The 15,384-nt window shown below is 48.0% G+C and overlaps 1 protein-coding gene across 2 annotated transcripts; it reads left to right on the top strand.

Moving 5' to 3' along the window:
- The first annotated feature begins 262 nt into the window (after positions 1-262).
- Positions 263-14,905, top strand: zbtb40 (zinc finger and BTB domain containing 40). Of its 2 annotated transcripts, none has more exons than XM_064305513.1 (18): positions 263-418; positions 1,770-2,433; positions 2,718-2,845; positions 3,407-3,608; positions 4,075-4,238; positions 4,888-5,080; positions 5,595-5,731; positions 6,113-6,311; positions 6,588-6,721; positions 6,829-6,997; positions 7,349-7,675; positions 8,321-8,527; positions 8,873-9,037; positions 9,492-9,706; positions 10,040-10,199; positions 11,127-11,210; positions 12,659-12,879; positions 13,448-14,905. In XM_064305513.1, exons 2-18 carry the CDS (start codon positions 1,776-1,778, stop codon positions 13,643-13,645), a joined length of 3,561 nt encoding a protein of 1,186 aa, XP_064161583.1. In that variant the 5' UTR covers positions 263-418; positions 1,770-1,775; the 3' UTR covers positions 13,646-14,905. The 2 variants fall into 2 exon arrangements, with proteins under 2 accessions (XP_064161583.1, XP_064161584.1); XM_064305514.1 differs by having other exon boundaries at positions 266-418; positions 1,767-2,433.
- The last annotated feature ends 479 nt before the right edge of the window (positions 14,906-15,384 follow it).

Below are 15,384 nucleotides of genomic sequence, written 5' to 3'. Positions count from 1 at the left end.
ACAGAATGTGTGTCCGCGTGATTTCCTGCTTTGCAAATGTGCGACAATGACTGAGATCGCCACCTGGATTGCATCTATCTGACTGTTATAAATAAAATCTGAGAAAAAGAAAATACGTTTTCAAAGTACAAAAATTCCACGTTCCTCACACATACAAAGCACTGTGCATACAATGACATTAATTCATACTTGCAAAATCTACCCTGCCAATGCGACAATGACCACCTGGATTACAACTGTTATAAATAGAATAGCCTAGGACATCCAATATCAGTTTTGAGCCTGCGCAGTGGAGTGGCTCTAGAGGAGCGAGAAGACCGTTCGCCATGTTCAAAATACAGAATCTTTATTGCTCATGATAGTTTTGTCCACCGATCGAGTTTAAATAAAGAGCTGGATTATTTGAATTACAGTTAAGGTAAAGTGAGAAGTTTGAATTGTGTTTGGGGATGGTTACTCGAATTTGGCTACCTACCGAAACTGAATCATAGATCAGTCCTGGGCCTTTGCCACTTACCTTACGTTGTGTATATTAGTAATGGCGCTCTCCACAATGCTTCGCAAACGTTAGCGAATTGCCTTCAGTAATACGCGGTTATTTATTTGCATCTTCATCAGATATAACTTATCTAGCAAACTGGCAAGCCTAGTTTGCCATTGGAATTTTGGCTAGCTAAAGCTATTATTGTGTGTTTGGTACTAGTTTGATCATTAGCAATGTTGCTTTGCTAGCAGTTGGCTCATGCACGCCATGCATAGAGCTACAATTGAGCGAGCCTGTATTGCAAGCTTGCACAATGTGATAATAACTTGCCGTTAATATAATACAAATGACACAGTTCAAGCAAATACAACATTGAATTAATCATTCCAAAGAAAAATGTCCCCCAAAATACTGACCTTGAATCAGATATGTTTGCTAACTTGCTAACCAGCTAACGTTAGAAATATGTTCCTCTTTTGCTTGGCTTAATATTATCAATGTTTTGGACAACATAGTATGTACACAGTAACTTACTTAACGCTGTGTTGGTTCAGGTGTATGCAGACTTGTGTTTCACAGTCGTTAGCCCGTGTATGTATGTGCCTGTCAAAAAATCTACCTACCATGGGAACAGAGAAACGAACGGATAATTTTTGATTGTCATATCATCGGATTGAAATTTCCAGCTTTGCAGTCTGTTTCAAGCATTTAAAAAAACAGAGCAATATCAAAAAAACTTCAGAAATATTTCATGTCCGTGTTAAAGAACATTTAATACATGAGCGAATTTAAGTTTTACTGAGTTGCTTGATTTATTTGGACGAACACATCAATGGGACAGGACTGTCAACAAAAGCCTTGTTAGGCAAGCCTTTAAACATGAATCATATTTAACTGTCTTTTTTCTTGCGTAACAAAAATGTCTAAGATCTTTCCTTTTAAATCCAGTATCCTTGTACTTTAATTGTACAAAAATTTAATTTTCATGTTTTAGTTTTATTTCATATGGATCGCTATTCGGTCATCCTCCAGATTTCATTATACTTAAAAATGCATTCCTGAGAAATGTAACTGTAAATTAGCTCAATAGCTCACAAGTACATCCCCAGAACTGTTCTGTGTGCACCGGGTACATCTGACCTGTCAGTTGTACGCGGTTCCTTTTAAACGACGATATAAATTAATAAATAAATAATATTTTTCATCCAGAGTCTATGCTGACAGCGTGGAGGTGCTCCCCCTAGTGTTGTCATCCATTATTAATAAATATGTCTCCTATCAGCAGTTCCCCATGGAGCTCCCAAATTACAGCCGGCAGCTAATGCAGCAGTTGCACACCCTCCGCAAGGAGGGCCAGTTCTGCGACTGCACCATCCTGGTGGGCGACGAACCTCACAGGGCCCACAAGCTTGTGCTAGCCGCCTCCAGCCTGCTCTTCAAGTCTGTGCTGGAGGGTTCGGAGAGCATCTCCATCGACCCAGCCGTGGTCACCTCACAGGAGTTCTCCAACCTGCTGGAGATGGTCTACACGGGCAAGCTCCCCCCAGGCAAGCACAACCTCACCCGGGTCATCACCGCCGCCGACAGCCTGCAGATGTTCGACGTGGCCGTCAGCTGCAAGAACATTCTCACCAGCCTAATGAAGCAGTCGCCCGTGCAGTCTCCCGTCAAAGACCAACAGAGCTCTGGCTCCGACACCCAGATGGCTGGCACAGACGCTGCTATGCCAAGCGCAAATAAGGAGCCTTCACCGGCCAACCTGAGTGGGGCTCTGCAGGAGACCGTGATGGCAGCAGCCGAATCTGGGGATCGAGAGGTCATCAATGGCTCTAGTGAGTACGCTGCCGTTACAGAGCAGCTGGGTGATCAGTCGGCCATGCAGGATCTCCACAGTGGTCTTGAGGCATCACCTTGTAAAAAAGCCCGCCTGGAATCATCGGAGAACACAGGTGAATTCATTGTCTTTAGTCTTGATGTTCAGGTCTATTAGATCTCCATTAGCTACTGTAAACGCTAGTAGCTACTCTTCCTGGTGTCCACCTGGAGTTAGTCATTCCAGTTCCTTCTGCTGCCTTCATAGTATTTGAAGGATCCTCTCTACAGCACTTAAAAGTGTTGTGACTGATGTGATGGTTATGTGACGGTTGTGTGCCTCTGTCAGTTCGGTTTAATTAGTATAATATGGATTAGTTGCTGGGTCCCTTTAAACATTCCCTTGGTGGTCTTCTCGCAGGGACAGATGATGGAGACTTGACATTCCTGTTCCAGAGCTTGGACAGGGTCTCTGAGGTGGCATGGGACATCCAGCCCTGGCTGAAAACAGTGGAGACATGGGAGGCCATTTCAAGTGAAGAGAGACAGGTAAGAATGAAGTGTTTTGTTGCCGGACACTCAACATGTCACCATGAAGGCATCGGTGGGCTACCTATTCTGGGGTTGCAATATATGTGGAACTTTCAGTTCTGGGAAGTCATATTTAGGCTGTTGCTCTCCGCTGATACTAGATTTATTGTTTTAGCTCTGTACTCCACATTATATTTGAAATAAAACAATGAATGTGATGTTAAAGTGCTGATTATCAGCTTTAATTTGAGGGTATTTACACCCATGTCGGGCAATTTGTGCTGGAATTACAGGTCTTTTTATACGTAGTCCCGCCCCCCAATTTTTGAGGAGCAAAAGTAATAGTACAAATGAGAATAATTTGAAATAATGTCATCATATTTAGTACTTGTTTGCTAATTCTTTGCTTTCACTGTCTGCCTGAAGATTGTGACCCATAGACATCACCAGATGATGGGTATCTTCACTGGTGGTACTTGCGTGCCAGAGCCAAACTTGAACTCTTTTTTTTAGGTGAAACTTTCTGTGCAGCATTGCTCTCTGGGCCTCTGTCAATGCTGGTAATCTTTGTCATTTCAGGTCATTCTAGACTGCTGTAAGGAAGACCCAGAAGGTTCCGGCATTCTGCGCAGACTGTTGAGCAGAGTGACAGAGGGCAAGAGCCTGTCGTCACGCACCGTCCTCGCGTTTCTGGGCCTCTTCAAGGAGGCCAACCCGGATCTCACCACACTGCTACAGAAAGGGACAGAGCCCCAGGAAGAGGATAGCGTGGAGCCTGAAGGTACGGAAAGAGACCGAGACAACAAAAAAAAACACGGGAGACTGTGCTGTGCAGTCTGTTGGGCAGCCAACCTGCTACCTGTATACATACTCTCACGTGGGTATGGGTTTGATTGGCACTTTCTGTACTGTACTGTGATCCCATCTCTGCCTATAACTCTCTCTGCTGTCCTTCTGTGTGAATAAAGTGAGACAGCCTGCTCAGCTTTTTAAAAAATACCCAGGACGCTGCAGTAACTCAGTTACCCTGTCACATGTTACTAAGCTAACCTTGAGGAAAAAAAAAAAAAAAAGTGGTACCTGTGTCATGATCACAACATTGCATAGGTGCTATCATATTGATATAAGTGCATGGAGCTGTCTGTGACAACCTATAATACCTCACACTTTATAACTGACCCCCTGTGATAAGTGAAATACATGTCATAAGTTCTTTCCTGCATGTGAATGTGCCTTCTGTGTGGCAGGCGATGATGTTTGTGTGACAGAGCAAGCCGTCGGGGAGCCGCTCAGGAGCAGAGTGCTGCTGGACTACTCTGCAGAGCTGATCGAGAGCCTCTCTGGGATCAGCTCCCTCTCGGAGAGCCTGATCGCGGCGGCGGAGGGCTGCCTGGACGAGCAGGAGAGGAAGGTGTGACAGCGGCGTACCACAGGGGTCCTCAATCCCGCCTCTCGTCCGTTATGTTAAATCAGGGGTCCTCAGTTTTATCCAGAAAAGTCTGGTGTGGGTGCAGGCTTTTGTTCCAACCAAACAGCAACACACCTGATTCTACTACTCAAGGTCCTCAGCAAAGAATCTAGTGGTTGATTTGCAGAATCAGGTTTTTTCGGTTCTCCAGAAACTGGGTACTCCGGTTTCCTCCCCACAGTCCAAAGACATGCATGTAGGCTAATTGGAGACACCTAAATTACCCGTTGGTATGAGTGTGTGAGTGTGCCCTGTGGTAGATGTCCAAGATGTATTCCCGCCACATTAAACTTTGTATGCATCTACAGAGGTCAGTTAAATAGTAACCAGGCCTCCATAGCCACTCAGGAAGGAACTGTGTCTGTTCCAGTGGTAGCATCAACAAAGCATCTTTGGTTACCCTTTGGTTTGTGGTGTCAGGTGGTAGGTCAGTGATAGGCTCTTTGGGTGGGGTCCAGGTAAGCAGGTGAAGAGCTCAGGTGTAGCCAGCTCTGGCCTCCGTTCCTCAGGTGGTAGGTCAGTGATAGGCTCTTTGGGCGGGGTCCAGGTGAGAAGAGCTCAGGTGTAGCCAGCTCTGGCCTCCGTTCCTCAGGTGGTGCAGGAGTGCTGTGGAGGCGCGGACCCCCGGGAGGCAGCGGAGCGCCTGGTCACGCGGGTGGAGGAGGGGGAGTTGAGCGAGGGGGGCCTCCTCAGGGTGCTCCAGGCCCTCGAACACAGCTCCCCCAGCCTGGAGCAGCTGCTGGCCAGGGTCCAGACTCACCGGGACGCCACCGAGAAACCTTCTGGTGAGACCATCGGCGCTTGTGTCAGTCTGGACTGGGAAGAATTGGGTAACTGTAGGCAGACGTCAGTTCTGACCCAATGAAGCCCTTTATCATGGTGGATAGGAACAGACAATGTGTTACAGATTTTCTGGGGAATCCACAGCATGACATGCAGATTTCGCATTTAGGCACAACTTGGTGTTAAACTTCAAAGTCTGACTTTGGAAGTGCCTTAGAGTAAGTCCAGCTGAAATTAGCTAAATACTAACATCAGTAATGCATTCATGACTGTTATCAGAATCCCCCACTAATAAATGCTTTCAATTAAGAATGAGTTTTCATTGGACATCATCTCAGCTGCAAAAGGCCACAGTAGAAATAACGGCAGTTTAGACTTGAAGCAAAATCTGTTGGTGTGCCTTTCCAAAAAAGGAATAGAAATCGTTTATAACGATCCTGCAGTCATTTAAAAAAGAATCTATGTGAATAATTCATGTTTCATTTTTTTTACTGCCACCTCCAATCGACTTGTCAGCTGATAACCCGGAGGAGGAACGTGCAGCCAGTCTGTTGGCAAAGTACCGCTGCAGAATCACAGAATCACCCTTAGATCTCCAGGCCCTTCAGCGCAGCCTGGAGGCAACGGCTGGTATTGCAGCAGAAGAGAGAGAGGTATCAGCATCCTGCCTTAATCTGTTACACCATATCTGACCTTTGACCTCTTTCTTTTATGTAAGTATTACAATAGTTTTGAGCTGTGTTCTTCCTTTATGTGCAGAAATATGTATTACAGTTAATCTAACCTGTGTTTTATCTGTGTACCAATTGAATATATATTATTACAGTTGGTTTAACCCAGGGCTGCCAAATCCTGTTCCTGGAGATCTACCATCCTGTAGGTTTTCATTCCGAACCTAAGGAGCAGGATTAGGCAACCCTGTTTCCTTTTTTTGTAGTCTGTGCAATCAGGAACCAGTGTGTGAGTCAGTCTGGCCAGTGCTACTCGGGGCAGAGCATTACAGCGCTTGACCTTTGACCTGTGTTCTCTCTCAGTGTATCCAGGCCCAGCTGAATGAGGACGGCGATGCTCAGTGTGTGGACAGGCTGCTCTCTGTGGCGCTGGACGGAGGCTCCGGCCTTGCCCTGACGGTGTGGAGGCTGCTCTTCCGAGCAGGAGCCTGGGACCCATCCCTGGGCTCGCTCGTCCAGGAGGTCAGGGAGGAACCTGGAGCCCAGAAACTCCTGCACTCTGGTGAGAGACACCCCAGGTGTGACCTCACGCCCAGTATCCACAGTCCCTCAAATCATATTTCAAAATTCTGTTGAAAACGGCATATGTTTTCTGGAAACTTTTAATATTGAGTGACTCGTTGTCTTTTACTTTCATTTTTTTTCTGATGATGCTGTTGAATGTTGATGAATGGTTTTAATTATTGTTGTTCGGAAATATTTGCAGTATTGTGAAGGTCGATTATAACCCAAGTCCGCAAATCCTGAGCGATTAATATTTGTAAAATGTGTATCTTAGTTATGGACTCTGAGAGCCTGCACCTGGACCTCCTCTTGAAGCACAGAGCGTTGATCCTGGAGGCGGTGGGTGACGTGACCGTCTCCGAGGATCTGCTGAAGGAAACGGAGAGTGCGCCGCAGGAAGTCGCTGAGGTGCGTTACGACTCTGGCAGGGCGGGATGGGAACTGCTCTGTCGCCATCGTTGCAGCTCAGGGGAGAGAGAATCAGCGAGCCTGCGCTCCGTTTTTTTGTCCCACAGTTCATGGCGCGCTGCGGGACGGGGGATGAGAGCGCGTCCCTGAAGGACGTCCTGGGACGCGTCTTGGAGGAGCAGTCGCTCCCCGCCCGGCCCTTCTGCACCCTGCTCTCCCTGAGCCAGGGGGCCTTCCCTCAGCTCCTGCCCCTCAGAGAAGACCTGGAGCAGGCAGGTGAGGAAGCACTAGCATGACTGGACCAGGAGGATCGCTTGCACATTCATCCCGACAGTCACCCTGACTTAGAAAAAGCATCCATGTTTAATTTTTAACCTGTGACAGAACCCCACTGTATGGGGAGGGAGGTACACCTCATTGAAGCAGGAGTAACTCCAGTTGCTCTAATGATTGCTTCTCAATTTGAAACATTTTTGGACATTTTGATAGGCTTCCCTTTTTAGCAAATGATTGAGCCCCACTTAATGGGGTGAGAAGTGCATCTCATTTAAACAGTAATGACCACAGTTGCTCAATGATGGCTTCTCATTTTTATGCATTTTTGAATGTTTCGATTGGCCTTCCCAGGGAAGGAGGCGGAGCTGAGGGCGGAGCCGCAGGCGGCCGGCGGCGCACCGCAGGACGAGCCGGGCAAGGGGAAGAGGAAGGAGTGCTTCTGCCAGTGGTGCGGGAAGGCCTTCGCCTTCATGTGCCGGATGGAGGTGCACCGCAAGAGGTGCCGCCTGTCCCAGGAAACGCGCCAGCGCTGCCCCCAGTGCCCCCAGGAGCTGCCCAACCCGCGGGCGCTGAAGCAGCACCTGTCCCAGGCCCACCACACCCCCGTCGCCAAAAAGAGGAAGAGGCAGGAGCAGGTGGCCTGCGACATCTGCGGGAAGACCTTCGCCCACCCGTCAGGTGAGGGGGGGGGGGGGGACTCGTCTGGTGTCCGTGAACACATTTGCCCGGTAAAAATAGGGTTAAGCCAGACAGTGAAACTTTACTGGACCATTTACTGAAACTGAGGACAGAATAATATGCTGCGTTTAAATGCTCCCTGTGCAATGTTTTTGAATTTATAACAAATAAAATTTATGTTTTTGGCTTATGTGGTCTGTCCCCCGACTAAAACAAAATGTTCTCGCAATGTTACTGGAACGTTTTGCCAGTGCCACTGGAACATTGCCACTACGTGACAGGAACATTGTGAGAAGGTTTTGTGTTATCTGGGTCTTCAACAGCTTCAGTGAAGTTTTGCTGCATTTAGCAAAACAGTGGCAGATGTATTTATGAAATCTGGAGTTTTGTCTCAGTCCAAAAAAATAAAACTTAATTGTGGTTTGATTGAATTGCATATGCCCTTTAACTGGCTCAGTGCATTTGATTAAATCTTGGGGCCAGTCATAGCTCGCTAAAGAAAACACACATTTCCCATGCCGCTTTCTGGCATTGTGCTTCGTGTCCAGATATTTCTGCTCATTTTCCTGAAATGATTGTGTACAGCATATATTATTGAGCTACCAGCAGTGCTTCACCTGTGGCCTCCTGGCTGATGTGCTCCAGGCATGATGTACCACAAGCGCACCGAGCACTTCGACGAGAAGCCGTACGTGTGCAAAGAGTGCGGGGCCAAGTTCGCCGCCAACTCGTCCCTGAAGAACCACATGCGTCTGCACACGGGCGAGCGGCCCTTCCTGTGCAAGCACTGCGACATGAGCTTCAGCCAGGCCGCCGCCCTCTCCTACCACACCAAGAAGAAGCACTCCGAAGGTACGGAAGCCCCGGAGGGACAAACAGAGCGGGGGGGTTTCAATTCCGCATAAGTTCTGCTGTGTTGTGGGCAATGTTACAGTGGCAGCTCCTGCCACTACCCTTAAGTTATACTGCTTGGGTTATTTTTCTTCTCTTCAATGTGTAGAAAAAAGGAGTTTTTCCTGGCCACTGTTACCTTAGGCTTAGGCTTAGGCTCCTGTGGGGGTTTAGGCCAGGGTTGTCTGTGAAGCGTGTTGTGACAGTTATTTGTGAAATATGCCATTTAAATAAATTTTGATTTGATTTGATTTGATCAGTGAACCCAATAAATCCACTTGACTCTTCGTCCCGCTGTTCTCCCAGGAAAGATGTACGCCTGCCAGTACTGCGAAGCGCTGTTCGCCCAGTCCATCGAGCTGACGCGCCACGTGCGCACGCACACGGGGGACAAGCCGTACGTGTGCCGGGAGTGCGGCAAGGGCTTCAGCCAGGCCAACGGGCTGTCCGTTCACCTGCAGACCTTCCACAGTGAGAGCAACACATCCCTCCGCAAACCTCCACTGGGTTCCTACAGAGTGTGGGCACTGTTTGAGCTCCATTATCCTAATGCATCCAGCATGCTCCATTATCCTTATGCATCCAACACTGGACTCTTGTCACATGATGTTTTTCAGTTCATTGTGTGATTGGCCGCACGCAGTCGTAGGGAGGAGTTTAAGCCAACTAGAAATAAAGGGTGCTTTCATATTTTCTCCATTGTTTTCCTGATCAGTCAAGCTGATTTCCTGTCATTGGTCAAAAGGGAGTTGTGTTTAAAGAAATTAAACCAAGTGAAAGCATTTGGTTGGACATGCTAAGGACCTCGCAAGAGCCACTCTGATTGGTGTTTGGTATGTTCAGCTGAATGTGACATGAAGCCTATCACAGGAGGGTTATAAGCAGCCTCCTCCTTTCTGATTGGCCATACCGTTTCCCGCCTCAGACATAATGAACCCCCACGACTGCCAGAAGTGCCGGATGAGTTTCCCGTCCCTGGAGGAGCACAGGAAGCACATCCTGCAGTGCCACCCCAAGGAGTACCACCAGTGCGACGTGTGCAGCAAGGTCTTCACCACGGCAACGCTGCTCATGAAGCACATGGTCACCCACATCGGAAAGAAGCCCTTCAGCTGCAAGATCTGCCACAAGGCTTACCAGGTGAGGGTCTTTTACATAGCTCTGTTAAGAGCTCACCAGGTAAAAGTCCTACCTGGTTAAAGGTCTACCAGATAAAGATCCCACTTGTAGTAATGTTGTAGTAAAAAATGTACCAATCATTTGCAGGAATTAACGTGAGTGGTCGGGACTCTCTAAAACAGGTCTGCCCAACCCTGTTGCTGGAGATCTCCCTGTTGGTTTTCACTCCAACCCTAATAAAGCACCTCATTCAACAGCTGGAAATCTCAATGAGCTGCTCATTAGTAGATTCAGGTGTCCCAAAGTAGGGTTGAAATGAAGGTAGTTACATCCATTGCTTGTGTGTCTTTGCAGCAACTCTCTGGACTGTGGTACCACAACCGCACCACCCACCCGGAGGTGTTCGCTGGGCAGGGCCCCCGCCTGCTGAAGTCTGTGTTTCAGTGTACGAGCTGCAACAAGGCCTTCTGCACCAGCGCCAGCCTGGCCAAGCACCAGAAAACTGAGCATCCGGGTACGGGACCTCAGGCTGTCAATCACCCTGACTCGCCTGTACGCCATAGGCCTCACAGCCTGTCAATCACCCTGACTCACCTCTGCCCCTTAGACCTCACAGCCTGTCAATCACCCTAACTCACCTGTACGCCATAGGCCTCACAGCCTGTCAATCACCCTGACTCACCTGTACGCCATATACCTCACAGCCTGTCAATCACCCTGACTCGCCTGTACGCCATAGACCTCACAGCCTGTCAATCACCCTGACTCACCTGTACGCCATAGGCCTCACAGCCTGTCAATCACCCTGACTCACCTGTACACCATATACCTCACAGCCTGTCAATCACCCTGACTCACCTGTACGCCATAGGCCTCACAGCCTGTCAATCACCCTGACTCACCTGTACGCCATAGGCCTCACAGCCTGTCAATCACCCTGACTCACCTGTACCCCATATACCTCACAGCCTGTCAATCACCCTGACTCACCTGTACCCCATAGACCTCACAGGCTGTCAATCACCCTGACTCACCTGTACCCCATATACCTCACAGCCTGTCAATCACACTGACTCACCTGTACCCCATATACCTCACAGCCTGTCAATCACACTGACTCGCCTGTACACCATATACCTCACAGCCTGTCAATCACCCTGACTCACCTGTACCCCATATACCTCACAGCCTGTCAATCACACTGACTCACCTGTACACCATGGACCTCACAAGCTGTCAGTCACGCTGATTCGCTTGTACCCCATAGAGTGACTAATGTGGGAATGTCTGCTTAAGGGGTACACCATCATTGACCCCTGCATGGGGTCGTCAGTGTCAGAACTGCACTATAATCACTATGGTGCCCCAGACTCTAACCCTCTGTACTTACCTTCCTCTGGGCCTTCTTTTCTCTTCTGTCCCTCTTTCCTTCACCCCACAGAGAAGCTCTATGAGTGTGAGGACTGCAAAGAGACCTTCACAGGCTGTGAGGCACTGCTGGCCCATAAGAAGGAGCATCACCCAGGTAACCGCTGCCTTTTAAAGGGCTGAAGGGAATTGATTGATTAATTGATTGATTGATTGATTGATTTTTATTTCCTGATTCACTGCAAATTCAGAATGTCTTACAGCGAGCTGACCACTGACAGCATACATTTACAGTAGTAGAATCAGAATCAGAATCAGAATCAGAATCGGGTTTATTGCCAAGTAGGTTTACACATACAAGGAATTTGTTTTGGTCAGGTGGTGCGTAACAGTGAACATAAAATAAGATAAATAGAGTAAGATGAACAATAGTGCAGTATATAACTATTCCACAGGTGTGTGAGTGTGTACTTGGGTGATCCTGTGGGTAGATGTACAGGCCAAAAGTATTAGTTTACCAGGTGCATTTTCATTAGGATGGCTGTGACAGTATTTCTCTCTCTAACTCTGATGAAGGTTTGATGAAACTGATAGAAAGTTCAGGTGAATTTTAAAAAATCAGATTTGCCAATACCACTGTGTGCAGGAGTCCTATATAAGTATTTACTTTGTCTTCTATGCTCCTGTGTGAAGTTGATGCTGCACTGCAAAAACCAAAGAATAAGTCAACAAGTATGTTTTATGTTTAGGCTTAAAAGCATTTCAATTGCTTTCTGCTAAATAAGACAAAATGTTGCCAATGAGGTGAAAGAATTTGAGTCATTTCTAGATTTGAAAATGGGGTTAAGAAAATTTCACTTGTCAAGCAAACAGTAACTTAAAACGCTAATATTGTCTACTTGAGAGAGACAAAAAAGAGAGAAAAAAAAGATTTTAAGTCTCATTACCAGACTGAAACAGGGAAACACTTGACAGTAATGGCAGGCTTGTTTTGCGGTGTGTGGCTGTGCGGTGCTCGTATCCCTGTGTGCGGTGCTCAGTGTCCCTGTGTGCAGTGCTCAGTATCCCTGTGTGCGGTGCTCAGTATCCCTGTGTGCAGTGCTCAGTATCCCTGTGTGCGGTGCTGATATCCCTGTGTGCAGTGCTCAGTATCCCTGTGTGCGGTGCTGGTATCCCTGTGTGCGGTGCTGATATCCCTGTGTGCAGTGCTCAGTATCCCTGTGTGCGGTGCTCGTATCCCTGTGTGCGGTGCTCAGTATCCCTGTGTGCGGTGCTCGTATCCCTGTGTGCAGTGCTCAGTATCCCTGTGTGCGGTGCTCGTATCCCTGTGTGCGGTGCTCAGTATCCCTGTGTGCGGTGCTGGTATCCCTGTGTGCGGTGCTCAGTATCCCTGTGTGCGGTGCTCAGTATCCCTGTGTGCAGTGCTCAGTATCCCTGTGTGCAGTGCTCGTATCCCTGTGTGCAGTGCTCAGTATCCCTGTGTGCAGTGCTCAGTATCCCTGTGTGCGGTGCTCGTATCCCTGTGTGCGGTGCTCAGTATCCCTGTGTGCAGTGCTCAGTATCCCTGTGTGCGGTGCTCAGTACTTAACCCCGCCGTGTCTGCAGACTCCGAGACGTTCAGGTGCCTGTACTGCCCCACCGCCTGCGAGAGCGCGGCGGAGATGCAGCAGCACCTGTGCAGCCAGCACTTCGGCGAGCAGAGCCAGGCCTTCGGCTGCTCCCACTGCAGCCTCGTCTTCCCCACCCAGCTGGAGGTGCAGGAGCACTTCCTGTCCCAGCACCAGGACGTCCTGGAGGAGGACCCCCAGGCCTCCAGCTCCCAAATGGTAAGGGCCCAAGGGGGGGGCGGGGGCTGGCCACCCGCACCCGCACCCGCCCCACCTTCCTCAGTTCCACCTCCGTCTCCGTTTGGACCACACTGTGCACATGGACAGTACAGCTCCACACACGGCTAGCACCATGGTAACGGTTGCCAACGCTCTGGTGGGTTCAGAAACAAATAAAAATAGAGAGCCATCTCTATTTAGAGAAACTAAACTTGAGGCGTAGCTGTACGTACAAAATGGTTCAGCTCAGAAAAAGGTTCTCTAGAAAAAGATTCTCTCATGCCTTAGAAAAGAGGAGGAACTGGATTTTATCCATCATCCATACATTATCTAACCCACTTATTCCTGGTCAGGTGCCTTTAGTGTTTTCATTCTGGCAAATACAGCTTTTGGAAAATTCTGACTAAATTCTCCAAAATACCAGATATTTAATACATATATTCCCTTCACTCATTCCCTTCTCAGTTCCTAGCATGTATGTTTCACCTCGAGGCTTCTGGGGCCCAGTGTTTGTCCCGTGAGGCTGAGTTAACGGCGGTGATTTCGGCGCTCCTCTCGCCCCGCGCAGGTGATCCAGGCGGAGGAGCCCTCGGGCGGGGCCGAGCAGGTGATCGCCCTGCACCAGTCGCGGCTGGGCGGCTCGCAGGTGTACGTGGCTCTGGCGGACTCGTCGAGCGGCCCGCCGGGCTCCGAGATCGTGGCGGTCAATGTGGACGACCTGCTGGACGGCACCATCGCCTTCATCTGCGAGGAGGGTCAGCAGTGAGGCCCGGGGACCGCGCCTCTGGCCTCCGAAACGCAGCCGCGGGACGCGCCGGGCGAACGAAACGGAACCCAGCGGAGGTTCTGGGGCCCGCCAGGTACTCAAAACTCAGCCCTTTTTAAAGGCCGGTGAAATGACGATGGTGTGTTTGGTCTGACCAGCGCTACGCTTCTTTTGGAAAGACATTAAGGAATTTAAAGTTTCTAAACCACCGTTCGGACCTGTACGTTCTGTGATGGCTGTAATTCACGTTGTTGAGAAATGGCCTAACAGCCCTCAAGTCATTGTCTTAAAAGAATAACCCATTTTATCTTTAAATCTAAATGTACTAAAGTTTACTTAAATAACCAATTAGCCTATTTAATAAGGACCATTTTAAAACCAAAATTACGACGGTAAAGTTTAGTTTCTCAAGGCATCTGGAAGTAACTTTGAAGGGCTGATTGATGAGAGTTTCGCACTTCCAAGGGAGGAAACACCTTCACTGGGTTTATGTTAACACGGCCGTGATTGGAGCCCCTTCCGCAGGGTTTATGTTAACCCAGCTGTGATTGGAGGTCCTTCCGCAGGGTTTATGTGAGCACAGCCACGATTGGAGGTCCTTCCGCAGGGTTTATGTGAGCACAGCCACGATTGGAGGTCCTTCCGCAGGGTTAATGTTAACACAGCCGCGATTGGAGCTCCTTCCTTGCTTCCTCCATGTCTGTTCAGTCTCTGGATGCACAGCGCCTCCTGCATGTATTCCTTCTGTCTTTACCTGCCGTCATTCCCGCTGTTAGTGTGTGTATTTAAGCTACGTTTCCTGCCCAGACCTTGTGGTGTGTGTGTGTGTGTGTGTGTGTTTGGTAGGCAGCACTGTTTTCAGAATGGCAGGTTTCACTCATACCACCCCACTCCGGGTCAAAGGCATGGGATAAACAGATATATAAACAACCTATGAATTAAGATGGTACATTTTTGTTTTATTATCATCATCAATTCGGGCCATCTGTTTTTTGGCCTTGTGTAGTCCATTAGACCTTGTTGAACTTTATATTTGTACTGGTCAAATACAGCACTCTGTTTAGAAACCCTTAAATGACATACAAATGGCAGCCCTCCCTAATTGTGGTTAGTGAAGTAATCCTGTGGATTGTTTTTGTGTCTGCTTTCCAAACTGGCAGAATTATTAATCTATTTATTTTTGTGCGTTGCACTGTCTGGAACTTAGGTACACAATTGAATAAAACGGTCATTCATGGTTAAAAGAAAATTACAATACAACTGGTCCATCTTGTCCTTAATGAGTGCCTTATCAGAAGCTTGTCACATTTTTTCACACCGAGCCGCTGATATTTCCGGTAATATTTTTGTTTCCGGAATCGCAGCAGATTGTATGTCTAGCAAAGTATTTTGCATCAGGCTATCTGTGGCGCCATTCTTTGCATTGTGACCACTAGGTGGCAGCACAACAGTACATTGTTCTTGTTATACGAACGTTGAAACTTTAGTTCGGAAAACTGTACGTCAGCATTATTACGAACAAAAAAAAGGACAATCCAGTTCCACTAATTAACTAATTATTCCGCTATTTTAAATGTGTTGTTTCTATTTTGATTGGGGTCATCATAATGGCTGAAACTGATCATTGTGCATGTCTGCAGCTCATAGCTAAATGTTCTGCCCATTAGATTTCTGTGTAATTTAGTGTTTACCTTTAGATTCATCCATTCATTAAAAAGCTTTAAGATATTCCTGTATGA

Source organism: Anguilla rostrata, chromosome 13 (assembly GCF_018555375.3).
Source record: "Anguilla rostrata isolate EN2019 chromosome 13, ASM1855537v3, whole genome shotgun sequence".
Lineage (NCBI taxonomy): Eukaryota > Metazoa > Chordata > Actinopteri > Anguilliformes > Anguillidae > Anguilla > Anguilla rostrata.
The sequence above is the reverse complement of the archived record's forward strand: the minus strand, read 5'-3'. Positions and strand labels throughout refer to the sequence as shown.

Bases quoted from the DNA above. Each gene is read 5' to 3' on its own strand.
- zbtb40 (XM_064305513.1), top strand. From the start codon at position 1,776: ATGGAGCTCCCAAATTACAGCCGGCAGCTAATGCAGCAGTTGCACACC. The intron at 6,998-7,348 runs GTGAGGAAGCAC...TGGCCTTCCCAG, and splicing joins AGAAGACCTGGAGCAGGCAG to GGAAGGAGGCGGAGCTGAGG. The intron at 9,707-10,039 runs GTGAGGGTCTTT...GTGTCTTTGCAG, and splicing joins TCTGCCACAAGGCTTACCAG to CAACTCTCTGGACTGTGGTA.